Source organism: Dipodomys ordii, unplaced genomic scaffold (assembly GCF_000151885.1).
Source record: "Dipodomys ordii isolate 6190 unplaced genomic scaffold, Dord_2.0 Scaffold18, whole genome shotgun sequence".
NCBI classification, from domain to species: domain Eukaryota; kingdom Metazoa; phylum Chordata; class Mammalia; order Rodentia; family Heteromyidae; genus Dipodomys; species Dipodomys ordii.
In genome coordinates this window covers 11,855,492-11,875,439 of record NW_012267234.1, presented here as the reverse complement: position 1 = coordinate 11,875,439, position 19,948 = coordinate 11,855,492, and the positions used below count along the sequence as shown (strand labels likewise).

Genomic DNA, 19,948 nt, shown 5'->3' with positions numbered 1-19,948 from the left:
TGGGACTCTTTCCTAGGCATCTTGGTAAGAATGTGATTAGTTACAAGCTGAGAAGGGCTATGAGTGAATGTGAAGCTGTCAAATTAGCTGTTGCCATCTCTGGGAACGACGATAAAATGTGCTTTTCATCTGCTGGAATTGCTGTTTATGAGGCAGTAAAATCCTGAGCCAAGCTGCCGGAATGTGTCCTGGTTTGGGGGAATGCTCTCCTGAGCAGGCAGCTGCTTGAAGAATGCTTAACTGAGAAAGGGTAAAAAAACTGCATTGGCCGGGAATCGAACCCGGGCCTCCCGCGTGGCAGGCGAGAATTCTACCACTGAACCACCAATGCTCTGGCTCAGAGAAAGTGTTTCAGCTGCCTATCATAACCCACAGAATGGAGCAGTTCCTTCTAGACCGCTCCAATGTAATCAGAAAGGGTGGGCTGCTAAGTATACTTGAGGGGAAAGAGGTATTAACTCTGTGTGTGTTAAATGAGATCTAATTCATATAACATAAAATTTCACTTAGTAGAAATGTACAACTGGGTTTAAAAAATACAATCAAAAAGGTGTACAAACATCATTGCTACTTAATTCCAGAATATTTCCATTACTCCTAAAAGAAGCCAGGGTCTGTAAGCAGTTGGTGTCAGGACCCACCTCCCCTTAACCCAGACAACCACTATTTTACTTCTTGACTTTGTAGTGCGAGGCACTAACTTTCATGTTAAGCCAAAACCAAAGCAAAGTTAAACAAGGAAAAGAAAATCCCTCAATTCTCCCCCAAACCAGATGTGTAGCTGTTTTAAGATGTATGACTTAAGTTATGTATATACTAAAAAATTTAAAATGTCAAAACTTTGACACTGATTGTCTTTTGGTTGAAGGCAAGTCTTGCTGCTTTGTATTTTTCTGTTTTGAAAATGTTCTAAAATGAAAATAAAACAAAAAAGAGCCACAATAAAGTATCTTGGTGCAAGTTCATAAAGCATGTTTAGCACTGAGACTTTTAATTTCTCTTAGCAAGAAAGCACTTCTCTTGAAAGGCCTGTACTAACTTATTTCCTCTTTTTCCAGGAGTTACTTTAAAAAAAAAAAAAGTGTGTTTAGCTGCTTGCATTGGCCGGGAATCGAACCCGGGCCTCCCGCGTGGCAGGCGAGAATTCTACCACTGAACCACCAATGCTCCAGCTGTGGGCTGTCCTGCCTCCAGCTGTTTTGCTTGTCTTACTTGCAGTGTTATTAGCAGAGCTGCAACCTGACTCCTGAGGCAGGTCCAGCTAGGAGTGCTTCTCACTTCTACCAGTCACACCCACAGGAGGCGGACCCATGGGCGGTCACTGATAGTCTGCGCAGATATTCAACAGAGAAACCCACAAGTAGTAAAGGGAGAAAATGCTTTTGGCTCTTGCAGAAAGCTCTAGCCTTTATCCTTACAGACTTGCATCTTGAACTGACTGCAAGGGAGGTGATCCGAGCTTTCTCAGTGAGGATAGGGTCAAAGAACTCTAGACAATGTTTGAACTCTAGACAATGTTTAAACTCTAGATGCCAGGCAACATAAAAATGGTTGCACTAGGTTATGGATAAACACAAAAAAATGCCTCAAGAATCTGAGTGGAACACAGTAACTCATTATTTTTAAAGACTTCCTGAGCACTGAGAATGACTGTGGCAGTCAAATGGCTGATGTTAAAGGCCAAGAAAACAGAAGTCCTGTGCAGCCTGGTGCTCCAGCCAGGTTCCACACAACGACTTACTGTGGCGTACCCCAGAGAAGGATTAAGGGCAACATGCAACTGATGGTCTCCTAGGTGTTAAGAGCATGGGTGTGGGGGGAAGGGTGTGACGTGAATCTGACCATGCACTAGCTGCTAGGGCCTCAGGAATGGAGATAAACAGTTCCTGCTTCACTGGGCTGCTACTAGAATTACACGAGGCTGCAAGTCAAGTCCCAGGACCTCAGTGCATGGAAGGTAAAGTGGGAATGTCTACTCACCACGAGCTGTGCCTTCCTGCTTTGCCAGGGAGTCCTCAGGGTTGAGTTCAGCCTGTCTCTGAACTGTTGTCTTTGGCTCATCTGGCTCATCGTCCTCCGTGGTGACCAGCTTCATCAGACTCTGGTTGCACACGTTGGCCACCTCCTTGATGCCTGTGTCACTGATGTAAGGAGTAGCCTTACACAGTCCCCCTTAGGCTTGATGTCTCTGGTCTTCCTGGTCAGGGGCTCAGTCCTCCCCAGAGGCTGTCAGTGGGCAAGCAGGCAGTTTGACCCGAGTCTCCTATTACCCCAGAGCCTCTGTGAGTGGTTCTTCCTTCTGGGGCAGGGTGGTGGAAGAGGGGGTGCAGAGTCTTCCTACCAATAGGACTTCTACCTATTGAGGTGTGCAGTTGAGTTTAGAAGAACAGAACTTTGGTGCCTGTAAGCGTGGCCTCAGGTCTGTAAGTAAGCAGATATGGTTGGGAATAGCCAGCTTTCCATTGGGATACCAGTACTGAGCTTGAACTCAGAGCTTTGCTTTCTTGCTTAGCTCAAGGCTGGTGCTCTACCACTTGAGCCACACTTCTATTTCTGGCTTTTTGGTAGTTAACTAGAAATGAGAGTCTCAGAGATTTTTCTGCCAGGTTGGCTTCAAACCATGATCCTCAGATCTCAAGCCTCCTCTGTAGCTAGGATTACAGGTGTGAGCCACCAGTGCCCTGCTCCAGCATTCCAAATGCATGTTAAGCCCCATCTCTTTTTTCCTAGATGCTAAGGACTATTTGGAGTTGTGAAGGAGATACCAAGGGAGCCCCCTCCCCTCTCAGGGTCCCTCTACTTCACAACTTCCTCTGAGATTGCCCTCTCTTCTTTTCCCTGGAGTGAAGGATACTTTTCTTGCGGTCATCATAGGCCAGGCAGGGCAGGACAGCCGTCAGGATCCCCGAAGAGTAGGGCAGCATGACTCGGCCAGCTAGCTGGATGAACTCCCGCATCCAGCACATGGCCGTCAGCTGGATCAGGTCGTCTGGAAGTGAAGTCGGTGGGTTCTGGAGGGGTTGGCTCAAGCAGCCAGAGAGACCCTCCCAATGAATGCATGCTTGAGCAGGACAGCGTTGGGGTATGGGGGCAACACAGGCTGAATTGCTTCTAGCCTTCCTTGCCAATACTCCCTTGCCCAAGTGCATTGGCTTTTTCCAAAGGAAAGTCCATGCGGACAGTGGGCTGGAAGGGAATGACCATGCTGGGCTGGACTGCGGAACTAGCCCTGATTCTCTGCCCTCTGCAGATCCATGCACCCCCGTGATGTGACTTTGAGTCTCATTTATCTAGAAGTGGTGTTTTTCCTACTTTCCTTACCCTTTTTCTCTATCTGGACTTGCTGGCTACTCCAGCCTATAATGGCCTGGCTCAAGCCTAGGCTTCTAGAGACCTTGTCCTCTCTCTCTTGAAATCCTGCTGATACCATTTGAACACACAGAGACCAGTCTGCGGAATGATGTGGCACTGGAACCCATTGCCTCTCACCCCAGCTGCCAGCCAGGCAACTGCTAGACATGGGAGAAGCTGTCTCAGACCACCCCATCTAGTCACTCTTGCAACTGACTGCCCAGGTGCACACCAGGCCCAGTCTGGCTAAGGGGAGTATAATTCATTCCACTGACCTGCAGACTCATGATCAGTAACAGTTGCTATTGTTTTAAAGCAGTTATGTTACTCAGTGGTTTGATACCTCACAAAAACTAACATATACGATCCTAAGCTCCAAACATTCCAACCCTAAGTGCTTAGGCCATGCCTGCTGCAAAAGGAGCTCCAGATCTTTACTTTATCTCAGACAAAATGAAAGGATTTCCAGGTCAACAGAGAATCTGGCTCTCTTCCTCACCAAGACCCTGTATACCATGGCGCCTGCTGTCCAGTGTCTCCTACCATAGCTCCTGCCTGCCTCCTCACTGGAGCCAAGACACGAGAGAAAGGGGCTTCCAAGAGGCAGCTGGGTCTTCACACACTTACCTGTGGTCTGGCAGTGGATCACCAGGATGTTGGCCATTTCAGCAAACTTAACACTGGAGGGGTTCTTCTTAATTTCCTTCAGGAATTCTCCAAGAACTACCTCACACCTACCGATGAGAAGAGGAGGAAGGAATAGCACCAGGTGGTGCTCTGGGTTGGCCAGGTGTCAGGGGGACACTGTTTAGACACCAGGGGTGGAAGCAGAAGCACACAGGTTAGTACCAGCATCCTAGGCTCTCCTGCTGGCATGGGGCTTGGGAATCTTGTGCAGCCCATGGGTCTCAGCAGTTGCTTGTCCCACTTTGTACTCACATTTTCCGAATCTCTTTGCCATTGTCACCCAGGATCTGAAAGAGTCCATCCAGGATCTCTGGCAGGTAATCCAGCAGGTTGATGTCTGGCACAGACTCCAGAACCAGGATCTGGCCAAGGGGAAGCGGGAGAAGGGAGAGTTGGCCCAGGCGGAGAGCCTCCTCTCCCCTTTACTGCTGTCTGGGGACCTGGCAGTGAAGGGAACCCTACAGTGTCACATGTCACAGTAGTCAGGTGTCTCTGGGACAGAGTGCTGGCAGTGATCATTTTCCTTCCACATGCAGAGGCTGGTAGTTTGACTCCAAGGTGATTTGGATGCCTGGGGAGAAGGGGATGGATTGGGGAGGCCAGCTGAGGCTAACAAAGGTAACTGTGGGAGGAAGTACTATGGGCATCAGAGATTCGTGGGTGTTTTCTGAGATAGAGAAAGAACTGTATCTCTTCAGGGGCAAACAGGATGGATGGATGTTCAAGTCAAAGGTGGATAAAATGTTTTGGATTACTAGGATTGCTGGCTACAAGGGTGATAACAAGGAGACCAAAGGAACTACAATACCCTTCTCTGTCATGGAGAAGAGTCATGTAGAAAGTAAACTTTGCTTTGCCCAGGAGTGTTAAAATAAAAGGGGTGACCAGGTACGGTGGCTCAAGCCTGTAATCCTAGAGAGCTGATGCGACTGGAGCAGAGGATCTCTGTGCCTGGAGGAACCATGCCAGGGGCTGGACCTTACCCAGGAGATGATGAACTGCCGGGCATACTGGTTGTTGGAGTAAATCCTTTCCCTTAACAAGGGGATGAAGCCCACCAGGTCAAACTTGTTACTCTCAGTCACAATATCCTGTGGATGAAAAGAATGTGAGCTGTCAAGAGGCAAAGACCAGGCCTCTCTGACCTACTGCGTTACTGGCCCTGGGCCAGCTCTAGGGTCAGGTAACCATGAGGGAAACAGCAGAGCCTGAGTTACAGAGGTGAGGTCCCTGGAGAATCTACCTTGTTACAGGCCAAAACATAAGCAAAACAGGTAAGACTGAAAGGTCCAGGGAACTAACAGAATGGCAAAAACCTATTCCTTGTAGTCTAGTCCAAATACCTGTTGTTCTGTCATGGGAAGAGTGGTATGGTAGGAAAACTGCTTTGCTTTGCCTAGGAGAGTTAAGATAAGGGTGATAGCCAGGTATGGTGGTATGGTGGCTCAAGACTGTAGCTCCCCTGGGAGGCAAATCGGGGGATTGTGATATGAGGCTAGCCTAGGCATAAGTTTGTGAGATCCCATCTCAATCAGTGTTGGGCATAGTGGTGGGTGCCTGATATCTAAGCTACAGAGGAAGTACAATGGCTAGGCGCAGTGCCACACACGTGTTATCCCCAGCTACACAGGGAAGCACAAGTAGGAAGATTATAAACCAGGCATAAAGCAAGACTCTACCTTGAAAACAACCAAAAAGGGGCTGGAGGTATCGTTCAAGCATCTGCTTAGCAAGCACAAAGCCCTGAGTTCAACCCTCCATATTCCCTGCCCCCCGTCCCCTCAACTCCCGCCACCCCATGCTGCAAATCCAAAACAAAGAAATAAAACAACGAGGGAAGAACACCTTCAACATCAGAATTTTTCAACTGTACATATAGAAAAATCAGATTCTAAAAATAAGAAGATGGAAGTGATTACAAAGTAAAAATACCTTTAAAAGACGATCCAGGAGCTCAGATCCACTTTTCACATTGGGGTCTGGGTCAGCAGCTAGCTACAAGGCACAGAAACAGGAGAGAAACACAGAGGAAATGGTCACAGTCAAATGCAAGCCAAGAGACCTACCATATACCCATGGCCACCAAGCCTATGGTGCAGCTTAGAACACAAAGTTTGCTCAGTGAATGGGTCTGAGAAAGGTGGGGGGGGGGGAGGGAGGGAGGTAAAACACCCTGGCCGAGGAGTCAGGTGCAGAACTCCCATGGACATCCCCAGGGCTTTCCCAGCTACAGAAGGTTACCTTACTCAGTCCGTCAAAAAGAACATTGAAGTGGGGCAGCACAGCACCCCGGGCCACCTTGACGATGTTGTAGAGGGCCTCGCAGGCATAGTAGCGTAGCCTGCTGTCTGCATCATTGAAGCAGGTCAGCACAGGCTCAATCAGCTCCTTCAGGTAGAGCCCAGAGTCCTGCAATGGGTAGAAGGCAGTGACACAGATCAGAATGGTAAAAGTTCCTGGCTCCACAGCCTGCAGTGTCAGCTGATGCCCAAGATGCTTAGGCCTCTGAGCAGGGGCTGGGCTTAAAGATCTATCCCAAGCCAGTCTCCTAAAAGAGGGGTTACATCTGAGGATATGGATGTAAGGCCTGGAAGCCACTCTTGCTGGTCTTAGGTGTAGGAAGAGTGGTAATAAAATACAGATCTGCAGGATCCTGCTGGGTCTCGATATGAAAGGTATCGATGCTTCAGTTACAGTGGAGGCCATCACTAGTGTGTCTGTCCCCCAGGAGAAGTGTTACCTTGCCCAGGGCGATAGAGCAGGCGGCCAGGCCGATGAGGCCCCCTTTCCGGCTGTGGGGGTGCTGGGACAGAGCAAACTCCTGAGATAGGGTCTGGATCACATGCTTGATTTGCACGGTGTTGTTCTGGGCCACGAATTCCCGAACCAGCCTGGAAAGAGAAAGAGGAGCTGTGGGATGGGTGGAACCAGGCTGCCCTAGCTGCATGGGGCTCCAGAGAGGGGCATGGGATCAGGAAAGAAGAAGTGGGATTTTAGGGCAGGTCTTCTCAGTTCTGCTGTTGCCTGGGAGATGCTGGATGGGCCATGATTGTTTCCCTAGTCCAGTCTCAGGTTCCTTTTGTGTATCCTCTTTGGAAGGAGGAACTATAGCACCATTTCACTTTTGAAAATGTAAACTATTGTCCCACTGAGGATCATAATACTTCTACTGGATTTATGGAAGATTTGTTCAACTTTTACTCATGCACAGAGGGTGTCTTCATCTGGCCATTATTTCAGGGACAGCTCTAGCAATACTCTATAGACTGATGGGCAAGACCCACATCCAAACAAGTAGCTGTAACAAGTGTTGTACAAAGCCATCCACGGCTAACGCTCCTTAGGTGGATTGGGAACCAAATCTTTTTTTTTTTTTTTGTCCATTGTAGGGCTTGAACTCTGGGCCTGGGCACTGTCCCTCAGCTCTTCAGCTCAAGGCAAGTGCTCTACCACTTGAGCCATAGCACCATGTCTGGTTTACTGGTGGTTTATTGGAGATAGGAGTCTTAAGGACTTTCCTGCCTGGGCTGGCTTTGAACAGCGACCCTCAGATCTCAGCCTCCTGAGTAGCTGGATTATAGATGTGAGCCACTAGCACCCAGCTGGATAACCAAATCTTAAAACACGTTGACAAGCATTTCCCAGGTAAAGGAAAGAAGGCAGAGCTGGGTGCTGGTGGCTCACTCCTCTAATCCTAGCTACTCAGGAGGCTGAGATCTGAGGATTGCAGTTTGAAGCCAGCAAGGGCAGGAGAGGCAGTGAGACTTGAACCACCTAAAAATTGGAAGTGGAGGTATGGCTCAAAGTAGTACAGTGCTAGTCTTTAGCACAAAAGCTCAAGAGCAGCACCCAGGCCCCGAGTTCAAGCCTCACGAATAACAACAACAACAACAAAAAGGTATATTAGTTTTTTGTTGTTATAATGAAATAGGAGAAGTAGGTTACTTATGAAGAAAAGTTTATTTAGCTTATGGTGTTGAAGGTTCAAGGCCATGGCTCCTGAATCAGCTCAAGTTCTAGTGAAGGACTTCTTTGCCATGACAACGGTGGGCGCTTGTATGGGAGAGAAGAATCACATCCTCATGGGGCTGAGGGCTAGAACTGAGAGATGAACCAAGAGCCCCTGGTGGAAAGTGAACTCCAGTTCCTAGCCCCAAGTCTGAAGAAGCAGTAGCATATGAACATTTGTTAAGGCTGGAGATATATAAACCTGTCTCCCAGACTGAACAAACCAGCCAGGTGAGGCCCAGGAATCTGACAGAACTCCTGTAGTTATAGAGACAGCCCAATGAGAAGAGTCTTGCAGATGCCTCAGAGGACAGCTGGAGCATTGGTGGTTCAGTGGTAGAATTCTCGCCTGCCACGCGGGAGGCCCGGGTTCGATTCCCGGCCAATGCAGTGCTGCTTTTATTTTTGTCTCTTCCTGGCTAGCTTTGTCACACAGGAGGAGCCATCTTTCTCAACCACAGAGGGCCTGCAGCAGCCGCCCAAGGCCCCAGTGAGTCTGGCACCACACGTTTGGCTCAAGGGAGTGACTGGGGCTCCCCAGAGAAGCTAGGCTGGCTGTGGCAGCTCAGCCTGTAGTCATCCCCTGAAGGGGACTCCATTGTACAGCTCCTCAGCCCGTGCTGGTGGCCAGCAGAAAGCCTAACACAAACTAAATGGAATGGGAAATTCAGACAACAGAGGGGAGACACACCCAAGTACTTACTGAGCAGGGAATTGAGCGCCAGTTTCTGTTTTAAGGCCTGAAGGCAAATCAATTATGTGTGCGTGTGTACACACATACTCCACATGCCCACACCCACCTTTCTGCTCCCTCCTGCTCTGGAGTGGAGGCTTACTGTTCTTGCAGCACTGCTGATGTGGCAGCATCAGAGTCTGGGCTGTGACTCAACAGACATACAAGGAGGCCTAGAATTAAAGGAGGTGCCACACAGCTGTAGACAACTGGAGCATTGGTGGTTCAGTGGTAGAATTCTCGCCTGCCACGCGGGAGGCCCGGGTTCGATTCCCGGCCAATGCAACAGCAATAAACTTTTTAGCCTTACGACACTGAACTTGAGATTTCATACAGCCTAACAAATATGTGAATACTGTCAAAGGACTGCAAATGACTTATTACTAATTTGAGGTTGAAATGGCTTTGACAAGAATTCACTGAATTTCACTCCACTCCACAAAGATCTAAAACCTATGCGTCCTCATCCTTGAAGAATGCAGGATGTGGTATACAATCAGTCCATAGGGCCAGCTGTGCCTCCCTCCCCCTCCTGCACAGGCGGCCTGCCTGGCAAGCCTGGCCCTGCTTCTGTCTGACACAAATCTCAACGGCACCTGGAGTGGGCGTGAGGACATCCACTGGGCTCCAGCCAGGACCCAAGAGGGAAGCCAAGCCCTCCCCCCACTTCCAGGCATCCCCAGAACCACATCCTCTCCGGCCTCCTGTTATTCCCAGAACAGTTGGGATGAGCACTCCACCCAGGAGACAGTCTCATATGGGATGATGCATTTCCTAGGCTTGAAGGGCTCTCTGCTGGAGTTGGAAGGAAACAGAAGAGTCCCTCAGGACTACAGTGTAAGGAAGGTAAGAAGAGGGAGGTTGAGGCAGGGAAAGGTGAGGTGAGGTAAAGAGAATGGCTGGTGGCTGGTGGTGGGGAGTGCAGGCAGCCTCATGAGCTTCTGAAGCACTGAGGGTTCTGAAGAGCGAGTAGGTGTTGGTTCTGGACTGCTGAGGAAAAGGTGAACAAAGTTCAGGGGTAGCATTTGGCAGGATCATAGTCAAGGTGGAAGGGAAGCGGGTGGCAGGGCTGGAGAGACAGCCCGTGGTGAGCAGCAGACTGCTTGGCAAAGGGCTTGGCATCTCATTCTGGTGGAAGGTGGGGAGCAGGTGAAGATGGGAACCGCGGGAGGAGGGACGCAGTGGTGGCTGGTGTGGACCTGAGTGGCATCCCAGGGAGCTTTAGGACAATGAGCTCACACAGTGACTGAATGGCAAAGGAGCCCAGGGGTTGAGGTTCTGGTGTCTTCTCTCTGCTGGCCTCCTGACAGAGAAGCTGGGAAGCTGGGGGTACCGGTGTTCTTCACCCTTTGCAAGCCCAGAGGAACCTTCTGCTTGGCTGGATGCAAGCTGGGGTGCCTCTACCACCCGAGTCTTACCAGGCATGGCTCAATTCCTGCCACTATAGTCCCCAGCCATTACAAGAGGATAGGCAGGCAGTTCAGATCCTGCAGGATCAACAGCCAAGTCTCTACTGGGCAGAGCAGTGAGTGCATGGCAGATAGAATTTCTTCATCTCCTGGCAAACAAGCACCAGCAGACAAGCAGTGGTTCCCTCTGGAGCGGAAGCTGTGCAAACATGTTCTCCAGAGCCCGGGCCTGGGGTCAATCCTAGGCCACCAACAGGATGGATCTGTCTCTTAAATCAAATCAAGCTCATCCTTCGTCCAGACATGTGTGGAATGAGAAGAAAGCCAGGGGCCTCTCCAGCCTGCCCGCCCAGCTCCTAACATCATCTTGCATCACAGCCAGAACTGCCTTCCTACTGGGCCAGTACGTCCCACTTCATCTGCAGGGACCCTTCCTTCCTGCCCGCCCCCAGCGTGCTCCACTCAGCCTGCAAGGCCTGACTCAGATGCAGCCCTCTCAGCTTCCCCCACTCTCTCACAAAGTGGGCATGTCTCTGAACCCCAAAACACTCAGTGACCTCTTTCTGTAATTAAAAAAAAATGAACTGGTGGTGTCACCAGTTATATTCCTTCCATCTTTACAACTCCTTGATCAAGTCTCTGAGGATTTGACACCATTCTTGGCACCTCTAGCACCAACCTTGTCTCCTAGTCTAGTGCTGAGTATCTACCAGGGGGCCAACCAACAAACACCTGCAGGCGACTGAATCTATGAGAAGGCTGGCCCCACTGACGCAGAGCAGAGCACAAGCAGTAGGGCAAACCTGGGCAAAGCCAGACTGGTGGCCTGGTAATGGTCTGTAAATGGAAACCCAGCCTGTTGGGTTAGCTAGCCTCTGTAGAATTTGAAAGGTTAAGGGCCTAGTCTTATCCCCAGTCAAAAAGAGACACCTTGTTAACTTGTCACAAGAGACACTTCCTGGGCTCTTGAAATGCATGCTGGGAAAGGCCCGGCATGCCTCAGCTGTGCACAGGATGTGACCTGAAGTGTGCCTGCTGAGGGGCAGGCATGCTCTGACTCTTCGCAGGGGGCTTCAAAGCTTCAAAATTCTGCTCTCAGCCAGCCAGGGCACAATGTGGCTCTTCACTGGGAAAGTACAGATAGGAAAGCAGAGCAAGTGAAGTTTAACAGCTGGCATCCCCAGTTCCAGGCTCAGTCTCTCTTCAAAGACTCTACAATGTCTCCGCTTTCATCTATAGCTTGGGAGCCAATGGTGGGGGGTTTTGAGGCCCACCTCGTTTTGAAGTTAGTACTTAGCACAGAAACTCTCACGATCACAAATCCCTGGGGCCGTTCGCTGACACAAAGGTCTTGAGCTCGACTGTTCTATTCACCAGCAAAGAGAATCCGTGTGTGCCTGGTTTCTTCATAAAAGCACTGAAAAATCTTTTCAAGGAGGTGGTCCTCTAGCAATGGCTTAGAGCTTCCATTTGCAACTGGTCAGGAGGGTCACAGGATGACAGGAACATCTGTCCCCAGAAGACATGAGCCCCAAAGCAGGCCAGCATGAACACATCACACAGATGTCCCTTTCTAAGAAAATGAGCCGTAGGCAAGGCTGGGCTATATCTGGACCATCATCAGCTAACTAGGAGAAGGCCTGAGGTCACCTTGCACCACACAGCTATGAGCTGCCTGATGATTTCAGGGGGTGGTTCTTCCTCAGGAAAACCTCCTTCCACACCTACATCCTTCACCTTCCATACCTGAAACAGTCCCAGAGAAACCAAGTCCCATCCTGTGAGTCTACAAATCCCAGTCCAATCAGCTGCCACAGTCTCTCCCACCTCCTGCAACCACTCCCCACCCCCAAGCAAATGAACACACCCAATGAAGGTAGCAGTTCTCTTAAGCAAAAGAAAGGCTCTCTCTCAGAAGTCAGACACACCACTTTCTCCATACATTTCTCCTGCTGCTGCTGGGTATTCAGACATCTCTAAGCATCCCTTTACATCTTGAGGTGCTCTGAGATGAAGATCAGGAGAAGGCAGGAAATGAGTAACCACTGGCTGAACATTCACTATATGCCAGGCAATAATGTGCGGTGTGCTTCACAGGCATGGGTCTAAAGTTTACACCTAGAAACGAGAACTCCAGATGGACACTACATACCCATTTACAGTTGGGGAAAACTGATGCTCAGAGATGATGAGAAACAGCACACACGAGACCATACAACTTGTGGATGTATGTTATACTTTCTCCCTCACAAGGATCAGCGAATACCAGGCCCTTTACACTTCTTATTGCATGAAACTCCATTTACATTTATTATGGCACTGAACAGCATCCCATCTGCCCTTGCAGATGCCCCACTAGCCCATCCTGTGTCCTAGGTGGCAGAGGTTTCAAGCCATGACACTCAGATTCCCACGTGTTCAGAGGAGACATCCTCTGCTCTAAGAGGAGATCAGTGATATCCACAAGGACTGTGTGCAGTTTTTTGAGAACAAGATAATGCTTCATATCTGGTGTTCTGCGCTGTGTACACTACTAGTACTTGATTAAATTCCTTCCAAGAATGTCAGCACCAAGGAGCAAAGTCAGAACCAAAGAGACAGAGATCTGCATACACTATCCAGGCCACACCCATTTAACAAATGTTGATTGAGCCCCTACTCTCATAGCTGTGAGGAAGATACAAAGATACATCTTTGTATGGTGTGGTGAAACCTTCAGCATGAACTTGGGTTGCTTCTTTCTTTCCTTCTTTCTCTCTCTCTCTCTCTTTCTTTTTTTTTAATCCCCTGCCAAGTCCAATTATCTGTCTCAGCTCCTTGTGTGACACATTTTCTATGTGACATATGTATTCAGATGGCATATCCAGGCAGCAATTTCCCAAAGAGAATCTGGGTAAACATCTCCATCTGCTTCGCTGAGTATTGCAGTAATTTGGTTTTCACTTGCTCACCAGTCTCCAAATAATTGAATGGGAAAAGTGAACATGTGCCTCTGGGACAGGCCAAAGACATAAAAAAGGCTGAGACTTAACTGACAAAACAGACTGAGTGAACACCCACTGGACATGACCAGCAGAGGATAAAAGAGTCACAGTTGGTACAAGAGGCATGTTCTGATCTCAGGTGACAATAATTATGACACTTCAAAAGGTTTCCTTCATACTGTAACAACACACTACTGGCATTCTTTGAAACTAAGATACAGTCCATATTCCATAAATTTGCTATGTAAAGTGGACAATTTAGTTGTGGATTGTGTATATTCACAAAGTTATGCAAGCGTCACCACAGTCAATTTGAGGACATTTTTGCCATTCTCGAAGAAATTCTGTACCCTTACTGCTACACTCCATTTCCCAAACCTCTTCCCCTCAGTCCTGGCAACCACTAACCTTACTTTTTGTCTTTTGGGGTCATCTTATATAAATGGAGTCACGCAACAATGGCATTTGTGCCTGACTGGCTTCATTCAGCACAATGTTTTTAAGGCACATTTTTTAGAAGATTAGAAAAATGAAGGCCCAAAGAGAGGTTAAGCCAGAATCACAAACACACATGTTCACAAGGGTTAGGCCAAGGAGGAGGGGACTGGCTCTCCCTGTCTGCTGGGAATGTGGGCCCCACAGCCACAGCAACCGATTTCTTGTAGGAAGCCAGAAATCCAAATCTCACTGTGAAGTTTCTCAACTTAAAATGCTGTATGATCCAGGCCAAACTAAACAGTGTGCAGGCAGGACACAGTCCCTGGCTGCCAGCCTCTGACCCCTGGATTATGCAATTTACTGAAGGTCCCACTGCTTGAAAGCGGCAGAATTAAGTGGAATTCTGACCCAAACTTCACAAACTGCCTCAAGACATTCAGTAATTGTGGTTTTTTTCCCCAAGCTGGCTGACTCCAAACCAGGTCAAATGGGAAAGCTCTGCTCCATCTTCAATCTCAGACAAAGGAATCCTGTTAGCCCTGGCAAGGCAGAGAGGCATTACTGGAAATTTGGATCCTCTACCTTCCAGAGCACCTACATTTGCTGGCCTTTGGTACTCAAAATTCGGACAAGATCAGGAACTTGAGATGGGTTTGGCTGGGATGAAACTCAATGCGCAGAAACAACAGATTTGACCAGGAAGGGTGTCATCTGCCCCAGTGAGGAGATAGAAAGGACTTTGCTTCCACAGGGTCCAGCACACACCGCTACCTGTGGACACCCACAGGAACCAAAGTGCCTGCAGGTGATTCTCCTCCACATCCACTCTGGGAGAGGACAGGCAGAGTCTTAACAACCTTTTTATTAGGGTTGTAATTTTATTAGGGTCAACCCTTTTTATTAGGGTTGGTCATGGACTATGTTTCTTGAAATTGAGAGGCCACAAAACCTGAGGTTTCTTAACCTAAATACCTTGGTCTTTAGAGAAATTGTGTGGTCACGTTGGACCAAGGTGGTGGAGAGAGTTCTCCAGGTCTTTGGCTCAACAGGCACATAACACGGATATCAGATGTTGGACACTAGAATTCCTCTCTAATTTTCACGGAGGCCTGTCATGGTGACAAAAAACCCTTTAACTGCTCACTGGAATACCACCTGCAGTATTGACTTTGTCACCTAAACAGATGGACTCTGAAGCGTAAGGGGCAGCTCAAATCACCCTAAGCTATTTAGGTATAAAATCGCTTTTATATGTAGGCCTCCCTTTTTTGGCAGGGAAAGCCATTCAAGGTATAGGAAGGCGTCCCCCTTCCTCCCCCCCACCCCCCGCTGCCCCCGTGCTAGACTGAAGCCAAGGCCTCCCACTTACTAAGCAAATGCTTTATTACTGAGCCTTACACCCAGCCACCTCTCCGCCTGTTTTTCTGAGACAGGGTCTTGCTATGTTGCTCAGGCTAGCCTTTAAGATGTTCTTACTTCTGTTTCCTGAGTGCTAGGATTACAGGCCTGTGCTACCACGTCCAGTGTGTGAGGATGCTGAAGCCCTAACCCCCAATTGACCATATTTGGATAGAAGGTCTATAAAATAATAGACACTAAATAAAGTCTTAAGAGTAGAGCTCTGATCTCATATGATTAGTACTCTTAAAAGAGACACCCAGGACATCCCCCCCCCCCCACTGCCACACACACACCAAAAGAAGTGGGCATATGAGTACACATGTGAGAACAGCTGCCCGCGAGTCCACAGAAGAGGCTCGGGATGAAATCTACTTTGCTAGTACCTGTATCTTGGGTTTTCCAGTGTCCAGAACTGTGAGAAATAAACTGTTACCGAAGCCACCCAGACTGTGCAATTTTGTTATGACAGTCTGGGCAGACTATTTATAATCACATTTGTGCACTTAGCAGGAGCTTTTGAGAAAAGCTCAAAGCATACTTAACACCTCTCAACTTGCATTATTCCCCTTCACCTGCCACTCCACTGAAGAGACCATGGCTATACACGGAAGCCTGAGATTTCCACCTCCTTGTAAGCAGCATCTGCTGCTTCTGCCCGTGGAGTAAGTATCCTATTTTTTAGCTCTTCTTTAAAGGGATTCCTACTCACACTTCACCATGACCACTGAGCTCAAGCAGATAAGGCTGTGGGTTCGGGAAAGGCAGAGGCAAACCTGATGGGCAGCCAGGCTTTCTTTTTCCAAACTCCTGTCAAGAGCCAGCATGCTCTGGGATGATGTGAATAGAATTCTGCCTACATGGAACTTGAGGTCTTGAAGGTGTGGCAGATTCAGGACAATGGCAGATTCTCAGGCCCAGAGATTAGGGATCTTGGGGAGGCCATTATTCTGCCAACCAAAAAGTAATAAAAACAGTACTGACAATTACAAAGAATTAGAACAATTGTCTCTCTATAGTATATAACAATTATAACATGCTGGATATTGTACTAAGCACTTTACAACATTAGTGCAGGTGATCAAATAATCTTATGAATATTCTTCTTATTCTACAGATGAGGTCATTGAGGAGAGCAACTCAAGGGCCCTTCCCCTACCATCATGTGGCCTCCTAAGAAACAGGGTGCATCGAAGGCAGCCAAGAACAGTATTACACATTTTTATTTCTGAAGCATGTGAGCTGACTCATGTCAGCTACACAAGCAACTGTCCATATTCTGACATTTTCTTTACAGGTTGTTGGCAGAGATCTGGTTGAGGGCCACTTTGACCAGGCCATATGAAGACGATATTCAAATATACAATATTCTATGTATAGAATAGATTTGTTGTTGTTGTTGAATTCACGGCTTGGGTGCTGTCGCTCAGCTCAAGACCAGTACTCTATCACTTTGAGATACAGTGCCACTTCTGATTTTCTGGTGGTTAGTTGGAGATAAGAGTCTCATGTGCTTTCCTACCCAGACTGGCTTCGAACTGTGATCCTCAGATCTCGGCTTCCTGAGTAGCTAGGATTATAGGCCTGAGCCACCAGCATCTGGCTGAACAGCACTCTTCAAACTTTAAGATGTGCAATAATCACCCAGGGATCTCATTAAAGTATATACGTTGATTGTGAAGATCTGGCTCATGTGAAGCTGGAGTCTTTTTCTAACATGCTCCTGATATTGCTGTTTGAATAACAAAGTCCTTAGGGTGCAATATTATTTTCTCTACCAAAAATGTTATGTATGGACACCACACATCAAATGGCACTAAGCACTCTGTCAAGTGCTGAGGAAAAAGAAATAGGGTTTCTGTTCTTAGGGAGCTCAAAGTCTAGTAGAGGCTCTAGGTAGGGAGTTTCTCTGAATTTCACAAATCAAGGGTAAGATGAACACAAAATGAATCCCATTAAGGACAAAGCCCATACAGAACCACCTGCAAGGTGAGAACTCTTGCACAGGCTGTGTTGGAAGCAGCAATAATGCTGAGATGAATACCTTTGTTCAAGGACCCAGCACATAATTCAAGCCAGGATAAAAGCAGCCATTTCTTTTTTTTTTTTTTGAAACATTTGGTCTTTATTTTATTAAAAACATCAAAACCAAAGAAGCAAGATTAAGTGAGGTAATGTAATTTGCCCAACCTGGCAAAACCACAGGGGTAGGGGCAGGACTGGTACCAGTATCCACACCTGCTTCCCCTCTAATAATCTCTACTTTTGTTAGAAATGGAAAGCTAGAGTGTCACTCCTTAGGGAGGCCGGGCCATTGGAGAGGCTGGTTTCTTTTTTGCTAGTTCTGGGGCTTGAACTCAGGGCATGGACACTGTCCCTGAGCCTCTTTGTGCTCCAGGCTAGCACTCCACCACTTGAGCCAGAGTGCCACTTCCAGCTTTTTCTGAGTAGTTTATTAGAGGTAAGAGTCTCATGGACTTTCCGGCCCTGGGCTGGCTTTGAACAGTAATCCTCAGATCTCAGCCTCCAGAGTAACTAGGATTACAGGTGTGAGCTACTGGCGCCCAGTAAGCGAGGCTGGCTTTTATTTGCCTTTGTTCAAGGAAATTCTGTGCATCCTGCTTCTGGCCTATCTCCACCTATACTCTTTTCAAAGCCCATCTCCATCTCTACACTTAATCATACATGCCTCAGTCAAACTCCGGGGTTTTATTACAAATGGATTTGATTGCTAAAGAGGATGCTCTCCAATCTTTCTTCTGTGCCTTTTTCCCTCCTAACATCCTTCCAGGGAAGGGCAGCAGACCACTGTGGAAGAGGAATCTGAGAAAAATGAAAGAGGATTATGCTTTCTCCAAAGTCCTTTGAAGGCACTACCAAATCCTTCTGGCTCCAGCTGAGAATATCCAGGTAGAGGAGTTTAGCTCTCCCCTTCAAGGTCCTCCATGTCTACATCCTGGGGGACTTTTATCTTCTTTGGTCGTTTGCACTGTGCTTCACTAGTCCTGGTTGGCTTTGAAGGGGCTTCCACTTCCATAGCAAAAGCAGCCATTTCTGAGAAGCCAAATGGATGATAGGACAAAAGTGTGTGGTGGTACACTACTGTTTAGATCTTAAGTGTCTCCCAAAGGTCCATGTGTTAAACTTAGTCCTCAGCTTGGTACTACTGGGAAGTAGTAGAAACTTTTAAGAAGTGAGGCCGACTGGGAAATTATCCAGTCATTAGGGGTATGGCTTTGAAGGGGATATAGTATAACTGTCCTCCTTCCTCTTCTTCCTTCCACAAAGTGATTGGCTTTGCTCTACCACATATTCCCTGCTATGATAGGATGCCTTAAGGGTCAAAGGCTCAAAAGCCATAGGGCAGCCAGGTGCTGGTGGCTCACACTATAATGCTAGCTACTCAGGAGGCAGAGATCTGAGGATTGTGGTCTGAAGCCAGCTGGGGTAGGAAAGTCCACAATACTCGAATCTCTCATTAACTACCAAAAAGCCAAAGGTAAGGCTGTAGCTCAAGTGGTAAAGCACTAGCCTTGAGTGAAAGGACAGGACCCAGGCCCTAAGTTCAAACCTCAGTACTAGCACAAAGGAAAAAAAAAAAGCAATTGGAACAGAACCACAGACTGAAACCTCAAAAACTGTCAGCCATCATAAATGTTCTCTCTTTATAAATTCATTATCTTAGGTATTTGATTTAATAATGGAAAGCTAACACACACACAGAGCCAGCTTCAAAACCAACCAAACCCATGGACAATCAACCATGTTCATACATCATCTTTGGGTCCCTCTACTCAGTATAGCAGTCCTTATTAAGACTTGCTAGCACTGGAGAGCCAGGATACAAATGGAAAGTTGTATAAAAAGAGAACAGTCAAGAAAGTGATACCTGAATAGAAAAACAGATACAGTGGACACACAATATTAGAGCTGAATGAGAATCTTCTTAAAAAATGAAACCCCCTTAGTTGAGGAGGAAACTAAAATCAAAAGCACTTTTGGCAGTTGTTCTCCAGAGACAATTTTGTCTCTCAAGGGATATTTGGCAATGTCTGAAGATGATCTGGGTTGTTACAATTGATGGAATACTACTGGCATCTAGCGGGAGAAGGCCAGTGATACTGGTAAAAATTTTTATGAGACACAGAGAGAACTGCCTTCTATAACCAAGAATTATGTGTTCCAAAATGTCAACAGTTCTGAGGTTATAAAATCCCAAGTTAAGGAATCTGCCCCAGGTCAAACATGACTGTCAAATAAGGGAATAGATTTAGGCTCTCAACAGAACACCGTGCTATGCTAGAAATAACTATGGATGGTGTGATTGAGGAATTTTTTTTTTTTTTGGTTGGTCATGGGGCCTGAACTCTGGGCCTGGGTGCTGTCCCTGAGCTCTTCAGCTCAAGGCTAGCACTCTACCACTTGAGCCACAGCACCACTTTCAGCTTTTTCTGCTTATGTGGTGCCGAGGAATTGAACTCAGGGCCTCATGCACGCGAGGCAAACACTCTACCACTGAGCAACCTTCCCAGCCCGACTGAGGAATTTTAAAACTTCATTTAAATAATTTATTTTTTTTGGGGGGGTAAGAGTTGTGACGCAGCCCAGGCTGCATAAACTTAGGATTCTTCTGCCTCTGTCTCCAGAGTGCTGCAATCACAGGAATGCATAACCACTCTGGCTAATTTAAATGTAAATAACCATCATGGCCTCATATATGGTATATACATACACACATCTGAGGGAAGCTAGGAGGAGGGTGCAGAATCAGAGGGAAATGGGAAAAAAATACAACAGAGGGGCCCATCAGCTGCACTGGACATTGATGAAATTGAACTAAGCAACTTAAGGGCAGTGATGGGAGGGAGGGAATGAAAGGGAAAGAAGGAACAGGTAACACTAAGCAAAAGGAAAGAAATGTACATATCACCCATGTGGAA

General features: G+C 47.5%; 1 protein-coding gene and 4 non-coding genes across 5 annotated transcripts in view; 2 read left to right on the top strand and 3 right to left on the bottom strand.

Moving 5' to 3' along the window:
* The window catches only part of Vac14 (Vac14 homolog (S. cerevisiae)), a 91,942-nt gene that overhangs the window by 70,637 nt on the left and 1,357 nt on the right, over positions 1–19,948 (bottom strand). Inside the window, exons 2-9 of the mRNA XM_013012959.1 lie at positions 6,779–6,929; positions 6,280–6,447; positions 5,971–6,033; positions 5,022–5,129; positions 4,291–4,400; positions 3,979–4,085; positions 2,855–2,989; positions 1,981–2,133 (exon numbers count right to left, since the gene is read on the bottom strand). Of these exons, the coding sequence (XP_012868413.1) occupies positions 1,981–2,133; positions 2,855–2,989; positions 3,979–4,085; positions 4,291–4,400; positions 5,022–5,129; positions 5,971–6,033; positions 6,280–6,447; positions 6,779–6,929 (995 nt within the window). The remainder of the gene's footprint in view (positions 1–1,980; positions 2,134–2,854; positions 2,990–3,978; positions 4,086–4,290; positions 4,401–5,021; positions 5,130–5,970; positions 6,034–6,279; positions 6,448–6,778; positions 6,930–19,948) is intronic.
* Trnag-gcc lies at positions 261–331 on the bottom strand. The gene has a single exon. It is a non-coding gene; the product is annotated as a tRNA-Gly (tRNA).
* Positions 1,097–1,167, bottom strand: Trnag-gcc. Its single transcript has one exon. It is a non-coding gene; the product is annotated as a tRNA-Gly (tRNA).
* Trnag-gcc lies at positions 8,366–8,436 on the top strand. Its single transcript has one exon. It is a non-coding gene; the product is annotated as a tRNA-Gly (tRNA).
* On the top strand, positions 8,994–9,064 carry Trnag-gcc. The gene has a single exon. It is a non-coding gene; the product is annotated as a tRNA-Gly (tRNA).